General features: G+C 45.9%; 1 protein-coding gene across 1 annotated transcript; it reads left to right on the plus strand.

Moving 5' to 3' along the window:
* The first annotated feature begins 537 nt into the window (after window positions 1–537).
* LOC143844011 (uncharacterized) lies at window positions 538–16257 on the plus strand. The gene is made up of 4 exons (XM_077350943.1): window positions 538–618; window positions 4319–4414; window positions 11518–11611; window positions 14984–16257. The coding sequence occupies exons 1-4, from the start codon at window positions 538–540 to the stop codon at window positions 15667–15669; spliced, it is 957 nt and encodes a 318-aa protein (XP_077207058.1). The 3' UTR covers window positions 15670–16257.
* Window positions 16258–17609: the final 1352 nt, after the last annotated feature.

A 17609-nucleotide genomic window follows, 5' to 3' on the forward strand; every position in this document is an offset into this window, starting at 1 on the left:
TGTCTGTGGAGGCAACGCAGAGGGGATAGTTGGATGGGAGGGAGGCGACAGCATGCTGAGAGCAGGTACCCAGCTTGGGTGCAAGGAGGGCATAATGGTTTCACAGAGGTAAAGAGGCATGCTTGCTTGCGAAGGAGATTTGTTGATGTACGATTGCCAATCCCTCAGAACTGCAACACAGAAAGCTAGAGAGCCCTGCCCCAGCTCTGAACAGTGGAGCCATTCTGCTCACAAGGCCGCCTGCCTGTGGGACTGTCTGAGTCTGGATGAGAGGCAGGCACCCCAGCAAGCAGTCCATCCAATCTTGCTGAGCAGATCCGGTCTGCAGGGCCAGGCAGGCTGTGCCCATGTTGCCGCAGCCCAGGGACTCCAGGGGCATGGCAAGTGGCATCTCAACAAGCACTGACACCCTGGGCAGGGTTTTTGTGTTCTCAGGAGGTGGGTTCAGGGGGAGGTAGTCTGGGAGGTGGCGAGGATAAAAGAGAGACAGACAGGTAGTAAGGGGGCAGATGCTAGGAGGAGAAAGGAGAGTGGAAGATGGACAGGAGGAAGAGACAGCAAACTATAGAAGAGATGGAGAAGGGGAGAATGGATGAAGAAAGGAAGATTAAAGTCGAGGCAAGAGAGGGCTAGAGGCATACCTTAGCAGCTTGAAGCCCAGGCTTCTGCCCTGGAGCTCGAGCCCACCCATATACTAGAGAAGGCGGAGGAAGGCGAGGACTGAGACAGGGACACCCCCCTCCCCACCACGCATTTGGAGCCCTCCATAAGGGGGATGTGGTCCTCAGCAATTGGATCAGGCACTAGGGGGAGCCCTAGTCACCGGGGCATTGACAAAGAAAAACATTTAGCCAACAATTAGTTGTCTGACTTTTTAGTATATTTTACACAGTACAATTTCTTCTTTTTATGAGTTTTCTACACTGTGTATTCCTACTTCTTCTGTTATCCCATCTGTAGGTTGGCAATCCTCATACTAAGTGAAATTAGTTCTCTATAAGGGCCATGGATGGCTGAATAGATCATTTGTGAAACACTCCATGAATTCCACAATGCTGTTCAACAACCCACATTCATGAAATAACCTTGAGAGTTATTTGAGCGTGAACTTTTTAAAATAAAAATTTAAATTATAATACCTTGCTGATCAATCAATTTGCTTATTCTTTATTTATTTGATTGACTGACAAGCAATGAGTAATAACAAGTCTGTGGTATAAAATTTAGGGCTATTATTGAACAGTGCGCACACCCAAATAGTGCCAATTGCTCTGTATAGTGTTTGAGTACACAAACACAAATGACAAAACAGCTTGAGTTCCTTGCAAACAAGTTGAACAGCCCATCAAAAATCTGCTCTCTGCTTGGAACTGTTGAACAAAATATGAGCCAAGCTGGAAAATGATCAGTTAGTGATTAATATAGACTGATGCCTGAAACCCATTTACCAGTAATTGCAACCCATTGACCGTAGTAAATTTACTGAGCAAAAAAAGTAAACTAATAGCATTCTGCATACAATTTGTATGTTACTCAGTTGGTTTTGTTGGAATAATGCATTCTTTAAGATAAATTTATAGGTACCTACTTTGAGACTTCCAGAAAATGTGGGCTAGAGTATCCATTACTTTTGCATTATAGGCACAGTATTTTAGTGGCCTACTGCTGGGTCTCAAGCAGCTGTCTTAAAATTGTTACTTTTTCAAAGGCTTTTAGCAGGAGGTTCTTTGTTTGTGCCTGTCATCAAGTAGACTTCATTTTGTGAAATAATATGGATTGCTAGATGGATGTTGATGTGGTAGGGAGAAAGAAAAATATTACAGCATCCTTGGGAGGTAGTATATCAGATTGGAGTTATTTTGTTACAAGAAATCAACAATAATAATTTGTGAATAATTAATTCCACAATGCAAAGGCATTCACATTATTGGTGTAAACGCAATTTCTTCTTCATGCTTGCCATATAATAATAAAGTAATGACAACTGTCTCTTATGAACCCAAAACATAATGGCAGACAAAAGCACAGGCCACTACTAAAATAGTGTGGGCAATACTAATTTATGGCATGACAAGGAGTTGCTTGATGCAAAGCTATTTTCATTTTTTGATGGATAGATTAGTGGAAGGGTGGTGGGAAGCATTTACAGAACCCTGCCCATCTCTAGTGATTTTGTTCCTTGGAAACAGCATTTATGAGAACTTTAAATAATTTCTCCTACCCTCCCTTCAGGTAATTTCCGAATATAAAAGGAACAAATGAGAGCCAGGCCCACGAATAATGCCACAGAGCAAAGCAAGAATAAAATGTTTGCATCTGGCTTATGTACAAGTGACGAGCTGACTCGTTTCCCTCTGAGAGTCATCCCAAGAGGACTCAGGATATTTCACAAACTCCTAATGGATCAGTTTATCCTTTAAACGTGAATTTGAAGATTAGTTAATTCTTTGCTATTGAAATTTACATAGAACACTTATCCCATCAGGAGGCACCTCTTTAATCACATTAAACACCTGCTAAATCTTGTTGTTGATCTATTTCTCTGTATTCAGGGTGGTGACAAGTTGACTTAAACCTCTGATAAATATTAAAGAGAAACTTTTGCTCTTTTACTCCCTTTCAAATTATTCCTTTGTCAAGAGGCTGAAGATGAACAATGCAATTTCCTCTAGGCAATCTGAAGCTTCTAATTTTCATGTCATGCACTAATATAGCCTAGACACTGGAAAAGTTAGGTAGCTTATTTTTTTAATACATAAATGAACTACCATTCCCCCCACCCCAGCCATTTTCACCAGTAGGCTATCACCTGTGTTTATGTCTATGTAGGACAGGTCACTTGCTTCTGTTAACTGAAAATAGTTTTCTTTAGTTCTTTCTCATACTGTCACCATCAGCTATGCATACTAGCCTTTTATGGAACTTGAGTCATAAGAAAATGGTTAGTGCTTTTCACTGAATAGGTAGAAAAGGAGAATGGAACCCTGAATGCTATTCCCACTCCACACATTACTTTCAAGAACAGGATAGAACCTTGACACATGTACAAATGTACATGTAGGACTTTTTCAGAGTGTTAAGAAACACTGAATGAGTGGAATATTCATTTATGTGCAGAGACCCCTGTAGGCATTATATGCATTGTAATTACATGTAGACATTATCACTGTGTTTATGAAGGCTTTCTTTTTCTAGGCCTAAAAAGACACATGGAAATTGGGATGGCGGGGGGAATGATTTCTAGTGTCCCCCTTCATGCACTCATAAAACATGTGAAAAGCCTCTACTTTTCACATCCACTTGGACAATTTAGGGAAATATGAATACTGTCTCTTTAAGGCTGGTCACAAGCTGTGCTTGTTCAAGACAGTACACTGCAGCAGCCTTCTCTGAAACATCCCAGTTCAATTTTTAAGAATGTTAGAGCCATGCTTAATGCACTGCTTCTGAGACATGAACTCATTCAGCTGCCTCCTACAAGCCTGGTCCTGATGGCTGTGAGCACGCTGCTTCTGCCCCCTGCCTGATCGTCTGCAGAGTGCAGCTGTCCTGAAGAAGTGCTTGCTTTCCAAATGTCAGTGATCACAGTGAGGGCAGAGTTTGGAAGGCCAATTCCTTTGTGTGATTGCACCCTCTTGATGAGTAGGCAATTGCATGGATGCAGGGGCAGAGCAATGGTGCCTGCTTTCCGTCACTGTGAATTCATGGGCCATGGGGGTGTCATCTGTACCAGCCCTCTGAGGCAGACCACTAGTCTATCAAGGTACAGCTTAGCTATTCTGAGTGGGATCACCTTTCCAGGGTTGCTGGTAGAGGCCTTCCACAATACCTGCTACCTGTTCCTTTTAACTGGGCATGCTAGTCCTTCAGCATGCAATCCAGATGCTCTGCCACTGAGCCCAGCCCCTCCCCAGTAGGGAGCGTTTAAAAAAATGCTGCCAACCCAATCAGTTGTGCTTTCACAGAGCCTCCAATTGGCTCCCATCCACACCAAACATTAAGTATATGCAAGTCCACAGTTCAGTGTGTATTTGTCACTAAGGCCTTGGCTATGAGAGCTCACAGGGAAAACATACACAATTTGAAGAGCAATTAGTGGATTATAGATCAAGTTCATTTTCTTGGAATGCGGTTAGCTTACTTGGAAATGACAAATGGTTTCATTTGGAAACACCTATTTGCCAGGCAGGTATAATCCTGTACTAGGGAGAAATGCTAGCAAGCGTGTTAAAGACACAGAGACGCATTGACCCAGGAGTTTATAAACACACTTTGCTAGATGTTTTAAGAGTCTTAGCATAATGCATCGTGTTATTAGCGATTATTAGCGAGGACTAAAAGTCACGGAAGCCTTATTGGGTTACCTGCTGGGACTGGAGGCACCAGAAAGCCGTCAAAGAGTGAATTGTTAAAGGTAAGATTTCTCCTTTGCCCCCCCATCTCTTTGCTTGAAAGCAGGCCGCACAGTATTCTATAATAAATATCATTTCATTCTCTGCGTTCCAAGGAATGGAATAGACAAGAAGAGGTTATGCATGCAGTGTTAAGATGCGAAGCAGGAAGTGTGTATCAGGCTCAGCAAAGGAGGGGGTTGCATCCAAATCATTTTGAACTTTAAATATACCCAATGCATCCATAGTAAGAGCCTAGTAGCAAAGACTGCCCATGGAAGTTTAAGGAAAATAGGAGAAGACAGATGCTTTCACTCCAACAAATTCTGTTGGCCTACTAGAAATCAAGCATTTCAGCAAGAATGCTGGTAAATATTTGTGTCGGTTTCAACATTTTCATAATGGAGTATTTATTTGTCTGACTGAGAGACTGCTTTCTTCCTTAGTGGATTTCCATGTCTTTAAAAAACCCCACAACAGATCTCCTGAGGAGTTAGGCAGGATGGGGGAAAAAAGGAATAGGATTTACAAGCGGGAAGCTTGTGAGTAACTTGCTGCTATCATAACTTGGGAGTAACTTGCTGCCTGGGCTAGCCATTTATTTTTAGAACAGTGCCAGGCTGGAAGCCTGTGAAGAACCACAGTAAACAATCTGGAAATCCACCCTATCCTTCAAAATATCTCTGTCCACAGTTCATTACACTGAGGACTTGAATCAGGTTGGTTTCTTCCTTCTTTAAGTGACACTTAGCTGCTGTCAATATCCATAAAATATTTATGGTTTGTCAGGGTAATACATTTTTTCTTTTAGTTGATTTTCTTGAAACATTCCTTGAGTAGATAGCAATGATGTCCTAAACAGGTGTATCTGGAAGTAACATGTTGTTCACTGAGGATTACTTGCAGAAAACTGACTTTAGGATTGCAACCTCTGTATGTTGGCAGCCCCATTTTCATCATCTATACAGGAGCAAGTCACTTAACAATGAGAGTGATCACCATCTAGGCTCCATTGTGCCCCAGATGCTTTGGGGCATGGCAGTCCTGGTTGCTGGTTCTGCTTGGCTTTTTTACCCTCCCTCTCCAAGTTGCAAAAAGTACAATGTTTGTAGGGACACGGACCACTTCAACTTCTTTCCCATTTTAAATCTGAGAGTGTCCCCACTGGGGATGATGCTTAAGAAGGCCCTGTGCAAATTCAGACTGATCCACCACCTATTCTACCTCAAAGTATTGTTCATTCCTCAGGCATTTTGTTCAATGCTGTATGCCTCTTTCAACCATGATACAGCCCTGTGGCCCTGGAGCACTTATACCCAAGGGCAGTGTGCAATTGGGCTTCCAGTTGCTACCTGTACACCCCCAGGGACTTTTGCTTGTTGGGCTTTAAGTGATATATGGAAAAGACCACACAGACTCCTTGGTGGCCTGCGTGGCATGGGTAGTCAAGGACTGCACCCAGTCCCCTCATGCCAAGCACTACCTGGAAGAGTTTCTATTCACTGGCTCCACCAGAAGTCCCAAGTGCACTTGTGCTCAGCTTCCTTTGAGCTTGGGCTGCTGTTATCTCAGGATAAGGCCAAAGGCCCTGCCACTGGACTCCATCCATGTCATCACTGATCTGCTAGTTGACAAGCTATATGCCTTGTGATCCCTCATAATTCAGGTTGTCACCAGGAAAAAAAAACAATTGTCAATTTAGCCTACAGAGTGCTGCCTGGGCAGGCCTTCTGTACTCACCTAGCAAGGTCCACCACAGGGGTTTCTTTCCCATATCATCACATCAGAGTTACTTGGAACATGAAGATAGACCTTCAGTTTTACCCTATCTTCCATTCTAAATTTCATGGGGTATATATTTGGCAGTAACCCACAGATCTTTGTGATATTCCGCAGGTACACATGGAAGCCACTGTTTTCTGCCCTGAAGTGCAGACATTTTTAAAACATGAGCTTTGAGAGAGAGATTGAGAGAGAGAGAGAGAGAGAGAGAGAGAGAATGAACGAACCGAATTGGCAAGAATTGCCGCACTCAGAAGGGAGAAGGGGGAAAAAGTTACTAGGTTTGGCCAATTGGAAAAAATAGTGCCCATTCTTCTATTCTTCAGCCTAATTCCCTCTGCAGTGAACTATTGATTATATTGAAAATCAGGGCAGAAAAACATCATATGAGGCATTCCCTGATTTTTTTAAAAACCAAGGATCCAAGTCCTGTGAGGAAGCAATGCATTGTTAGCCAGTCTAGGAGTTGTGGACTCAGAAGAAAAAAGGAAATCACGAGGCACAATGATATAGTAGTCTTCTCTATGTTTATAAGTGAAAAGGTTATAACATAAGGTCTAAATGGTCAAACATATGATCAAACATAAAGAGTCAACCAAAACGGGATCCTAGTTTGAGTGACCTGCTTTCTGTTCTATCTTCATCAGCGGTTGCTCTTCCAATATACTGTCAAGGAGTCTAGGAGTTGTGCCTAGGAGTTGTGGCATAGAAATTTAACAAACAAATAAATAAATTATTCAATTTCTTTTTTAAAAATGGAATTTATAAGATGGCTAAAGTAAGCAATGAAGAAGGAGGGAGAATCTTCTGCTAAGATGGCTACCAGACAGTAAACACAGCTTGAAGGATTACAGCTTCAAAAATCATGCCCAGAATGAAACTGACCAACCATGCCTTCCCTCCCAAAAAACCCTCAGCATTATGAGACTATTTGCATTTTTTCATTGGTATGCAGAGCACACACTCTGCAATTCGAAAGAGAAAAATGAATTTTTAAAAAAGGTGCAGAGTGCAAGCACAGGATTTGAATGAAAAGCATACCGATGCAAATTCAGTGATAATCAGAAGTAAGCTGCACACGCAGAAGGGGCCAAAGATAGAGAACATTTTGTTTAAAGTTTTACAAGAATAAGGCCCCCAAAACATGCAAATAAGTATGGTTTGTTTGAAACCATCACTACTTTGCACTGATGCTTTGACCAGGCATTTGCTTTGGGATTTGGCATTTTCCATTCCTAGAATTACAGCCTGTTGCTCTTCTCCAGATGAAATGGATTAAGATCTTCTAAGACTGTCAAATCCCCAATAGTCAGGGGAAACTGCAAGTTTCAAAATTAACCTCTGTGTAAGATGCTGCCAGAAATATAGGTGGCTAACGATGAGTTTACTCCCATGTCAAACATACATGAAGGTAAAATTAATTTGCACAAATGATTAAATATATGCCCAGAAAATTTGCTTTTCTTTATCTCACTTAAAAATAAACAATCTAGAGGCTAGAAAGCAAACAGTGATGTGAAGTCTTAGTCCTGGTGTATGCTTGCCCTTTGAATCAAGGAGATAATTTTAAAAATCCGGTATCCTTCCAAAAGAACTACATAAGAGAAAAAAAGCAAATGGTAATTTGCTTCTGTAAGTAATATCTCCCATCCATAACTTGGAAACATCAATACGTTGGCAGCCAATGGTCTGTATAAAAATAACTCTTCCAGAATGAGATTAGGAATAAATTATTTTTGCAATCTATAGGTTCATTTCTAATATCTAAATGCAAAAAGAATATTTCTCAGTAAGGTAGTGGCAGGAAATGAAAGAAACTTAGTTCAATTAAATCAAACCACACATTTTCCAAGGGTGTCCTCTGCACTTATTTTTAATGAAGCTTGAGAAAATGTTTTTTATAATGATCTTAGCCACTTAAATTGCCAAAAACTGAAATCTCCAGACTCTGTCTAGAGAACAAAGTACATGACATTGGTATTCTACTCTGACAAATGTACACCAGCCAGAAGCATTCATGTTGTACATGTTGCTCCCATTTTTGTAATATACCTTCACACAGTTGCCAACCTCCAGTTAGGACCTGGAGATCTATTGGAATTATAGTTGTTCTATGATGAGAGCATTTACAAACCCTGGCCTACCTACCTACAAACCCGTGCTCTACCTATAGGAATTTTCAAACCTGGAATTGGCAGCCCTACTCATAGTAGAAGAGAGACTAGATAAAGTGGGAGCCCCCCTCCTTTGACCCTTTTCAATTTTCTGCAAAACCTTCTCGCTCCATCTGATTCAGGGGATTTTTATATGGTTGCCATGTCCTGCACTCTTCTTAGAGCAGCCCTCCCCCCAAGCATTTTGAGCATGGGGGCACCTTCTAACACAGGGTGATGGATGCAACCACAAAATAGTTGCCACTGGATGTGATGCCAATCACCACATGTCAGAAAGTGAAATCATGCTTAATTCAAATAGTAACAACATTTCAGGCAGAAGTTTTGCTTAAAAGGATGCTTTTAAAATGAAAATATTCCTGCAGATACACAAGTTACCTTCGGACATACAATGAAGATTTTTGTCCTGTGGCAGCTGCTACCAAAGCAATGATTTTAATCTGCATAGCCATTATTCCTGTAGAATTTTTGTCTAAATAACTGAGGATTCCCATGCTGTCAGTGGTGTAGTGATGTCACTTTCAGTGCGCAACAGAAGTGACATTGTCACCAACAATGGCAGCCTAGGCCTCCCTTCTCTGCTGGTGTACAGCTGATCAATGGTAAAGAGCAGGGCTGGGATGAGGGATCCCTTCCCTCCCACAAGCAGCTGGCTGCCCATTCTCAAAATATTCTTGGTGAGTACCAGGAATGGTGTTGGTGGGCAGCATGGTACCCACAAGTGACATGTTTAGGACCCTTGTCCTACAGCTTTGACTGGTTCCTACCTTCCTTTAGGCACCAGGTCAAAATGCTTCCATGGCTCCCCCGCCCCATTTTAACTGAGACTCCCTTTTTTGCTTTTTTATGGTCCATTTTTTGCCTGAGGACTGTTTTATTGGTATCTTTTTAGTCTACTGTTTAGTCTCATTTTAGTATCAGTCTTTTACGCTGTTTTATATGTCCTAGCTTGTTTGTAATGGCTTGTTTAATTTTGTTATGCTATGTTAGTCGTGAACCACCTCAAGCAGGTCTCTAATGAGAGTGTGTATAAATTTCAAAAGAGAGAAAGAAGGAATTTATAAAGCAAGTAGCTGCATGTAAGACATAAAGTAAACTCATTTACACATGTATATACACATGCCACATAAAGTGAGTTTCCTTTGTATCTGCAAATATAAGCCATTAGGCAAGAGACTAACCTTGTAACTGTCAACTTTCTTGAACTGGGAGCACATAAAAGAATCTGCTTAATTAGCATGGTCTTGACTCCAGCAATTCTTCTGTCTTTTTCTGCCTTTTTCTAATGCTCGTTGCCTTAGGAATGAGGCAGAGGTTCATGCACCTTCGAAAATAGTAAACGGGTGCTACATTTTTATGAAAAGAAAGTGCTTGAAATACTTGTTTGATTAAGGAAGCAGCACAAACATATTTAAAATTCGAATTTATACATTTGATTAGCAAAGAAACAGGAATGCTATTTAAACAGTTTTAGTATGATGACACTACAGAAGATGTCAAATGTCAAGTTTCTGTTTTATTATTATTATTATTATTATTATTATTATTATTATTATTATTATTATTATTATTAATCTGGAGAGTTTGTTCTCCAGAGTCATGTTCAAGGCTAATAATAAGGCTAACACACACAGTGCGTTCAGTAGGAATATTACATAGACAATGCACAAATTCTTCACTTGCAGTTAGAACAAAGGAGAAACCATAAATCTAAATGTGTGAGTTAATGAACACAATTTTAATTAGTGCTGGACGTAGGTTACCACCTCTGGGTTAGGAGACTCCTGGAGATTTGGGAGGGGGGCACTTGGGAAGGTAAGGTATGGGGAGACATGTCTGTAGATTATAATATCATAGAGCCCATCCTCCCAAGCAACCATTTACTATAATCAAAGGCCGAGACTAACCTCGGGCCGCGGCTTGACGCGGCGGCGGCGCTAGGAAGCCGCGTGCTCCTGTCGGGCTTCGCACCCCGAGTCACGTGGCAGGGGCTGAGCGCGGGCCTATATAAGGCCGAGCGCAGGGCTTCTCGGCCTCTTCGCGCCGCAGCCAGCAGGACAGCGTGCTGTCTCGCTGTGCTTGGGAGTAGGCCTTGGGAGGCGCGGCTGAAGAGTAGCGGGCAGAAGCGGCGGCTGATTGCGAACGGGTTTAGGTGCCGCTTGTCCCGCAACAGAACACACAAAAAAAAAAAAAAAAAAACGCGCCTTTTACCTCAAGGGGTTAGGAGCGGCGCGGAGATGCCTGGCCGGCGCGCTTCGGCCAAAAAGGGGGAGGTGGCCCAACGGGCATCAGGGGATTCCCCCAGGCAGTCCCCCCCGCCAGCAGGGAGCCGCTCCAGTCTGAGGGCGGGCTCGGGAAGGCGGGCCAGTGCGTTGCGGGCGCGCGACGCATGGGCTGGGGCAGTGCCTGTTTCAAAGCCCAAGGGCGCGAATAAGCTACAACCGGCCCGGGGTGGGGGCAGTGTGCCATCAAAGGCGGGTACCCCAAAGGGCAGGGCGGCATCTAAAGCTGCGGGCAGCGGGGCCAGGCCCAAGGAGCCTAGTAAACGGCTCGGGCGGCGGGCTCGTAGGGTGTCTGCTTCGCCAGGGGGCACGAGTGGCTCTTATAGCCCTGAGATTGGGGGCGAAGGGCATGAAGCCAGGCGGGGTAGGCTGAGGGAGAGGAGGCCAGCTGGCACAGCTGGCAGCGGGTCCGGGCCCAAGGAGCTTAGAAAGCGGCTCGGGCACCGGGTTCGCAGGGAGTCTCCTTCGCCAACTGAGGGGCCTAGCTCCTCCAGCTCTGATATTGGGGGCAAGGAGCAGGGAGCCAGGCGGGGGAGGCGAGGAACAAGGAAAGCAAAATCTCCTTCTCCGCTCCGGCGGAAGAGGTCGGGAGGTAGCTCAGGTGCGGCTGCGCCTAGAGCTATTCCTCAAGGTAGTCGGGGGAGGAGCAGGTCGAAAAAATTAAGGGGGGTAATAGGCAGTAAGAAAAATAGCCGTCATGGCAGAATTTCTTCATCTTCGCCCTCTTCGGGGCAGTCTAGCTCATCGAAATTGCCTGGGTATTGGGTAGGCTTCTCTAGGGCGGCAGCCCAATTTGCTGCTAGGGATCCTTCTCATTCAGCGGTGTCAGGGCAGAGTTCATCACCATCGCTTAGCCAAGTGGGTAGTTCTGATTCTTTTGTAATTCAGGACGAGTCGGAGCAGAAGGGGACGAGGCGTAGGAAGAAGCAGTCTGAGGCTTCTAAAAAGCGGCGACGTTCTTCCCGAAAAAGTCCGTCGTCTGGTGAGTCGTCCACATGGGACGAAGGGGATGATTCAATTCATGATGGCTGGTTTTGGATTGAAGGTGCTTTTGTACCAGGCCTTCCTCCATGGTTAGCAAATCGGAGAAAAGAAGCTAAGCGGCTTCTTGATGAGGCTGGGATTAGAAAAAGCAAGAGGGAACCGCCCACAGGTTTTAAAACCGGGGAAGCACCACCAGGAGTGCATTTGCCGCCGAGGATTCGCGAACGGGTCCTTGATGGTCACTTTGTAGATTTCTTTGAGCTGGCCGCTGGGTATGCAAAAAAGGAAAAATCGAGCACTCGGGGGGACAAGTTTAAACCCAAGCCTCAGGGTGAGAGGTCGATGCTCAATTGGATTAAGGGCTTTATTGAGTTTCAGGGATTGATTTGCGGGGCGTATCCTGAGAGAGGATGGCACTTGAATCGCTACTTCAAACAAGTGGTCAAGGCATGGGAAACGGCGGGCGAGGAAGCGGCGATTGAATACGATCGTGAGTTCAGAGAACTCGCCTCTCAAAACGCTTCCACCCGTTGGGATCTCAGGTTCCACGACGCGTGGATCGTGGAAGTTGGCCCCAGTGTGAGACAGCGAAGGGAAAGGGGAAAAAACAGCACTTCAGTACCGGTCAAAAAGTTGTCCGGTCTGGTGTGTTGGGATTTTAATAGGGCCAGCTGCAAGCGCAGGAGGTGCAGATTTGATCACCGTTGTGAAGCTTGCGGTGGGGGCCATTCGGGGGCCAATTGCACGTCGGGTTCTGGACAGCCCTTTCGTGGATCCCGGTCCTCTGGAAAGAAGGACGGAGGATCGGGATCTGCAACAAATCCCTCCAACAGCAAAGCAGCATAAATGCAAGGGGTATCTCAGCAGTTTGGCTCCTACGCCCATCAAGCTGGGTCCCCTCCTATGTTGGCTTTACAGTTACCCTGACGTAGCGGCCAGGGATTATTTAGCCAAGGGTTTTATAGAAGGGTTTCGTATACCGTTCACAGGCCTTAGGGAGGCTACTGTGTGTGGTAATCTGAAATCAGCGCAGGAGCTGCCGGAGGTTGTGGCAGCTAAGATCAGCAAGGAATGCTTAGCTGGTCGGGTGGCAGGCCCCTTTGATAGCATGCCTATGAAGAACTTGAGGGTGTCCCCATTAGGGGTGGTGCCGAAAAAGACCCAAGGCCAGTACAGGCTCATCCACCACCTCTCCTATCCGCGGGGCAGTTCTGTAAACGACCATATACCAGAGGACTTGTGCTCAGTGAAGTACACTTCATTTGATGCCGCGGTAACCATGGTGCGGGAGTGCGGACGGAACGCAATGATCGCAAAATGCGATATACAGTCGGCTTTTCGGCTCCTTCCTGTACACCCCGAGGACTTCTGCCTGCTGGGCTTCCGCTTCAAAGAGCTATGGTATGTAGATAAAGCCATGCCTATGGGCTGTTCCATTGCCTGTGCGGCTTTTGAGAAGTTTAGCTCATTTTTGGAGTGGGCGGTGCGAGTTAAAGGGGAGTTTACAAGTATAGTCCATTATTTGGATGATTTTTTGATAGCGGGCCCTGGAGGTTCAGGTGTATGCGGGAGCAGGCTACGTTTGCTTCAATGGGTGATGGAGCAATTGGGCGTTCCTTTGGCCAATGAGAAGACGGAAGGCCCAGCCACTAGACTCACATTTTTGGGTATTGAAATTGATTCAGTGGCTGGGACTTCCAGGCTCCCCCGAGACAAGTTGCTTACACTTGAAGAACTGCTCAAGGGGTTGTTACAGAGAAAGAAATGTACGCTAAGGGAATTGCAAGTTGCCTTGGGCCACCTGAATTTTGCATGTAAGGCGGTGGCTCCGGGCAGGGCTTTTTGTGCACGCTTGGCGCATGCGACAAGGGGCATTCAAAAACCTTTTCATCATATTCGGCCGACCAAGGAAATGAAGGCCGATATTAAGGTATGGGAAAACTTTTTGGAAAACTTCAACGGTGTGGCCATTTGGCAGACACCTTATGAGCTGCGGGACATGCTCCACGTACAATCGGACGCTGCCGGTAGCAGCGGTTTTGGAGTGTTTTTCCAAAATAGGTGGTGTGCCGAGCGATGGCCTGACAATTGGTAGGACGCCGTTCGCAGGGATTTAACCTTTTTGGAATTCTTTCCTATATTGGTGGCCATATTAATGTGGGGGCACGTTTTTTCCAACAAAAAGGTTTTATTCTGGTGTGACAACCAGGCAGTGGTCAGGATCCTGAACAGACAGACATCAAGGTCGCCCCGGGTCATGCGTTTGGTGAGGCGCATGGTTTTGGAGTGCTTGTCGCTTAATATATCCTTTTCAGCGCAGCACGTGGCGGGAGTAAAAAACGAGGTAGCCGACGCCCTCTCTCGTTTTCAGGTAGAGAGGTTTCGTCGGCTTGCCCCGGCGGCGAATCCAGACCCAGACGTATGCCCCGGAGAGCTATGGAGTCTTGGCGACGAATAATCGTTGACGGGGTCTTGTCATCCCTGGCGCCATCGACTCGACGAGCATATGAAAGGGCAGCCTTTGGGTTTCTAGACTTTGCCAGGCGGGCTGGTCATCAATCTGCTTGGCCAATGGAGGAAGAATTGGCCTTGCGATACTTGGCCCATTTGAAAGAAAGAGATTTGTCGTGCAAAACGTTAAAAGTGACTTTAACGGGGTTGTCATTCTGCAGTAAAGCACTGGGTAGTTGGGACCCTGGGACTTCCTTTTTGGCCAGAAGGGCAATAAGAGGATGGGGGCGGCAGAATCCCGGACTGGCCGATTCCAGAAGACCGATTACGTCTTCCATTTTGGGTTCCATGTTTGGGATGTTACCAGAGATTTGTTTCTCTAAGTTTGAAATTGCCCTGTTCAAGGCAGTATTTAGCCTGGCGTTTCATGGCGCCTTTCGGATTGGGGAGATCGTGTCATCCTCAACCGTGCCCCGGGGCTCGGGGGCATTGGCTGTTTCGGATGTCCACTTAGGTGACGGACGGGTTTCCTGCTTCCTGCGGAGCTCAAAGTGCGACCAGCGGGGCAAGGGTTCATGGGTGGTACTGGTGGCCATGGGGGATTCCCGTATTTGTCCATGCTATTGCATGAAGCGCTACCTACAGTTTCGGCCACCTTTATCTGGCCCATTGTTCATTCATGGGGATGGGAAGTGTTTGTCCAGGTTCCAGTTCACAGCCGTCATGCGATCTTGTTTGACTAGCCTGGGCCTGCAGGCGAGTGCATACGGTACTCATTCTTTCAGAATTGGAGCTGCCACTGAAGCACACATGATGGGCAAGTCCACGGAAAAGATCAAACGGCTTGGGAGGTGGAAGTCGGAGGCGTATAGGAGTTATATTCGCCCAAAGCTTTGTGACTAACATATGCTCTTTGCAGGTCTTCTTCCATCGATGCCGGCAGTGCTGATAGTAGGGCACAGCATCCCGTATTGGGCCAGCCGATATGCTGCAAGATCGGGTTGGGGGACTCACCTTGGTTTAGAGTCATCGTGCCGAGTCATCTGGTCGGGACATCGGGGTTTGCGATGGCATGAAGTGCTTCGTGTGGTTTCCGACGAAGTTTATCGGCATGGAGCACCTGATTTTCTCCTTCTGCATGCAGGAGAGAATGACTTACCCGCGATGTCCGGACGGTGCCTGGGCCTGAACATCAAGGCTGACTTACCTGTTCTTCATCAGCGGCTGCCGCGAACTAAACTGCTTTGGTCTGATATGCTAGACAGGCTTTCTTGGCGCTCGGCCGAAAGGCCGGAAAGGGTTAATTGGGCCAAGCAAAAAGTCAACAAAGTAGCCCGCAAAGTTGTTCTTGGTTTGGGGGGGGATGTTATTGTACATCCTGATATTTCTTTTCGTTTACCACCCCTGTTCAGGAGGGATGGTGTACACCTTTCTGATTGGGGGTGTGATTTGTGGTTGTTCGATATTAGGGCGGGGTTATGTGATAATTTGTTCCCTGAGGGTTGGCGGGAACGGGGCAGTGTTGCTCCCGTTCAGTGGCGTATGTCGGCCGGTAAGGAACCTGTTTGGCAGGGAGTCCCGTCTGCGTACGGGACTCCCGTCTGAAGGGGGTCTCCTTAACGAGGCCGGTCACTGAAAAGGCGCAGCCTACCCGGCTGGGGGGCTAGGGGCCTGTGGCCAGGCAGCTGTAGATCCCAATGGAGGCGGACGCCCTTTGGTTCTCTATAGTTGCCTCCCTGCGGGGAGATACCGTGACGCAGTGTGACCTGCCCTCCCGGCTGGGAGTGTGGCGGGGACCCCAAGCGCCACGGTGGTGAATATATTGCAGCCGGACGGCTGAATACGGTCAGGTTCCTTTCCCGGTCGTAGGGCCAACCCTCCGTTGAGGGTATGTTATAATAAAGGCTGTGGCCATTTTAATGCCAACAGGAGCAGTGCCTTCCTTTATAGTCGCCGCCTGATAGTCAATCCTCATTGTCTGGAGATAATTTGTAATCATCTGGAGATCATTGTTCAGACTTTTGTGTTAATAGTCTGGTTCCCCACCCCTTGTGGTTTGCTGGAGATCTCAGCCCATTTAGCGCTACTAACATAATTTTTGATGACTGAAATGCTCTTCTTAAAAAGCTTTAATACAAATTCATCTTCCAGTTTTCTGTTTCCTAGGGGAAATAAAGAAAAGTGTCACAATTACATTTCTTCTTCTACACTTTAATACGTGTGTGTTTACAGATTATCCATCTGTGCCCATTTCCAATAAACACAATGTTAGCAAGCCACAAATTCTTCTTTATGTAGACTTTAAAAATGAATCTGTTATGAAAATGACAGTAAAGAAGCTCAAGCTGGAAATGAAACTTCCCTAGTTGTTTTCATGCCTTCATAGAATCATAGAGTTGGAAGGGCCCTCCTGAGTCATATAGTTCAACCCCCTGCACTATGCAGGACACTCACAACCCTATCACTCATCCACTGTAAACTGCCACTCCCTGGAACCTTCACAGGTTTAAAAATTTACAAAGATGGAGGACCCACCACCTCCCAAGGAAGCCCGCTCCACTGAGAAACTGCTCTAATTGTCAGGAACTTCTTTCGGATGTTTAGACAGAATTTCTTTTAAATTAATTTCATTCCATTGATTCTGGTCTGTCCCTCCAGTGCAAGACAGAACAACTCTGCTCCAGCCTTTTAAATATTTGAAGATGGCTATCAGATCCCCTTTTGGAACTGTCTCAATTCCTGGCAAATAGATGGGGAAGAAATGGAGGTAGTGACAGATTTTATTTTCCTGGGCTCCAAGATCACTGCAGATGGGGACTGCAGCAAAGAAATTAAAAGACGCTTGCTCCTGGAGAGGAAAGCTATGGCAAATCTAGATAGCATCCTAAAAAGCAGAGATATCACCCTGCCAACGAAAGTGCATCTAGTCAAGGCTATGGTCTTCCCAGTTGCAATGTATGGCTGTGAAAGTTGGACCATAAGGAAGGCCGAGCGTCAAAGAATTGATGCTTTTGAACTCTGGTGCTGGAGAAGACTCTTGCGAGTCCCTTGGCCTGCAAGGCGAACAAACTGGTCAGTCCTAGAGGAGATCAGCCCTGACTGCTCCTTAGATGGCCAGATCTTGAAGATGAAACTTAAATACTTTGGCCACCTCATGAGAAGGAAGGACTCCCTGGAGTCTGCGATTGAGAGCAAAAGAAGAATGGGACGACCGAGAATGAGGTGGCTGGATGGAGTCACTGAAACAGTCAGTGCGAACTTAAATGGACTCCGGGGAATAGTAGAGGATAGGAAGGCCTGGAGGATCATTGTCCATGGGGTCGTGATGGGTCAGACATGACTTCGCACCTAACAACAACAACAATCACATCCCCTCTCAGTCACCTCCTCTCCATGCTAAACAGTCCAAGCTCCTCCAATTTTTCCTCATATGTCTTGGTCTCCAGCCCCTCACCATCATTGTTGCCCTCCTCTGGACACGCTCCAGCTTGTCTACATCCCTCTTCAACTGTGGTGCCCAAAACTGAACATAGTACTCCAGGTGA

The sequence above is a fragment of the Paroedura picta genome, chromosome 8 (assembly GCF_049243985.1).
Source record: "Paroedura picta isolate Pp20150507F chromosome 8, Ppicta_v3.0, whole genome shotgun sequence".
NCBI lineage: Eukaryota > Metazoa > Chordata > Lepidosauria > Squamata > Gekkonidae > Paroedura > Paroedura picta.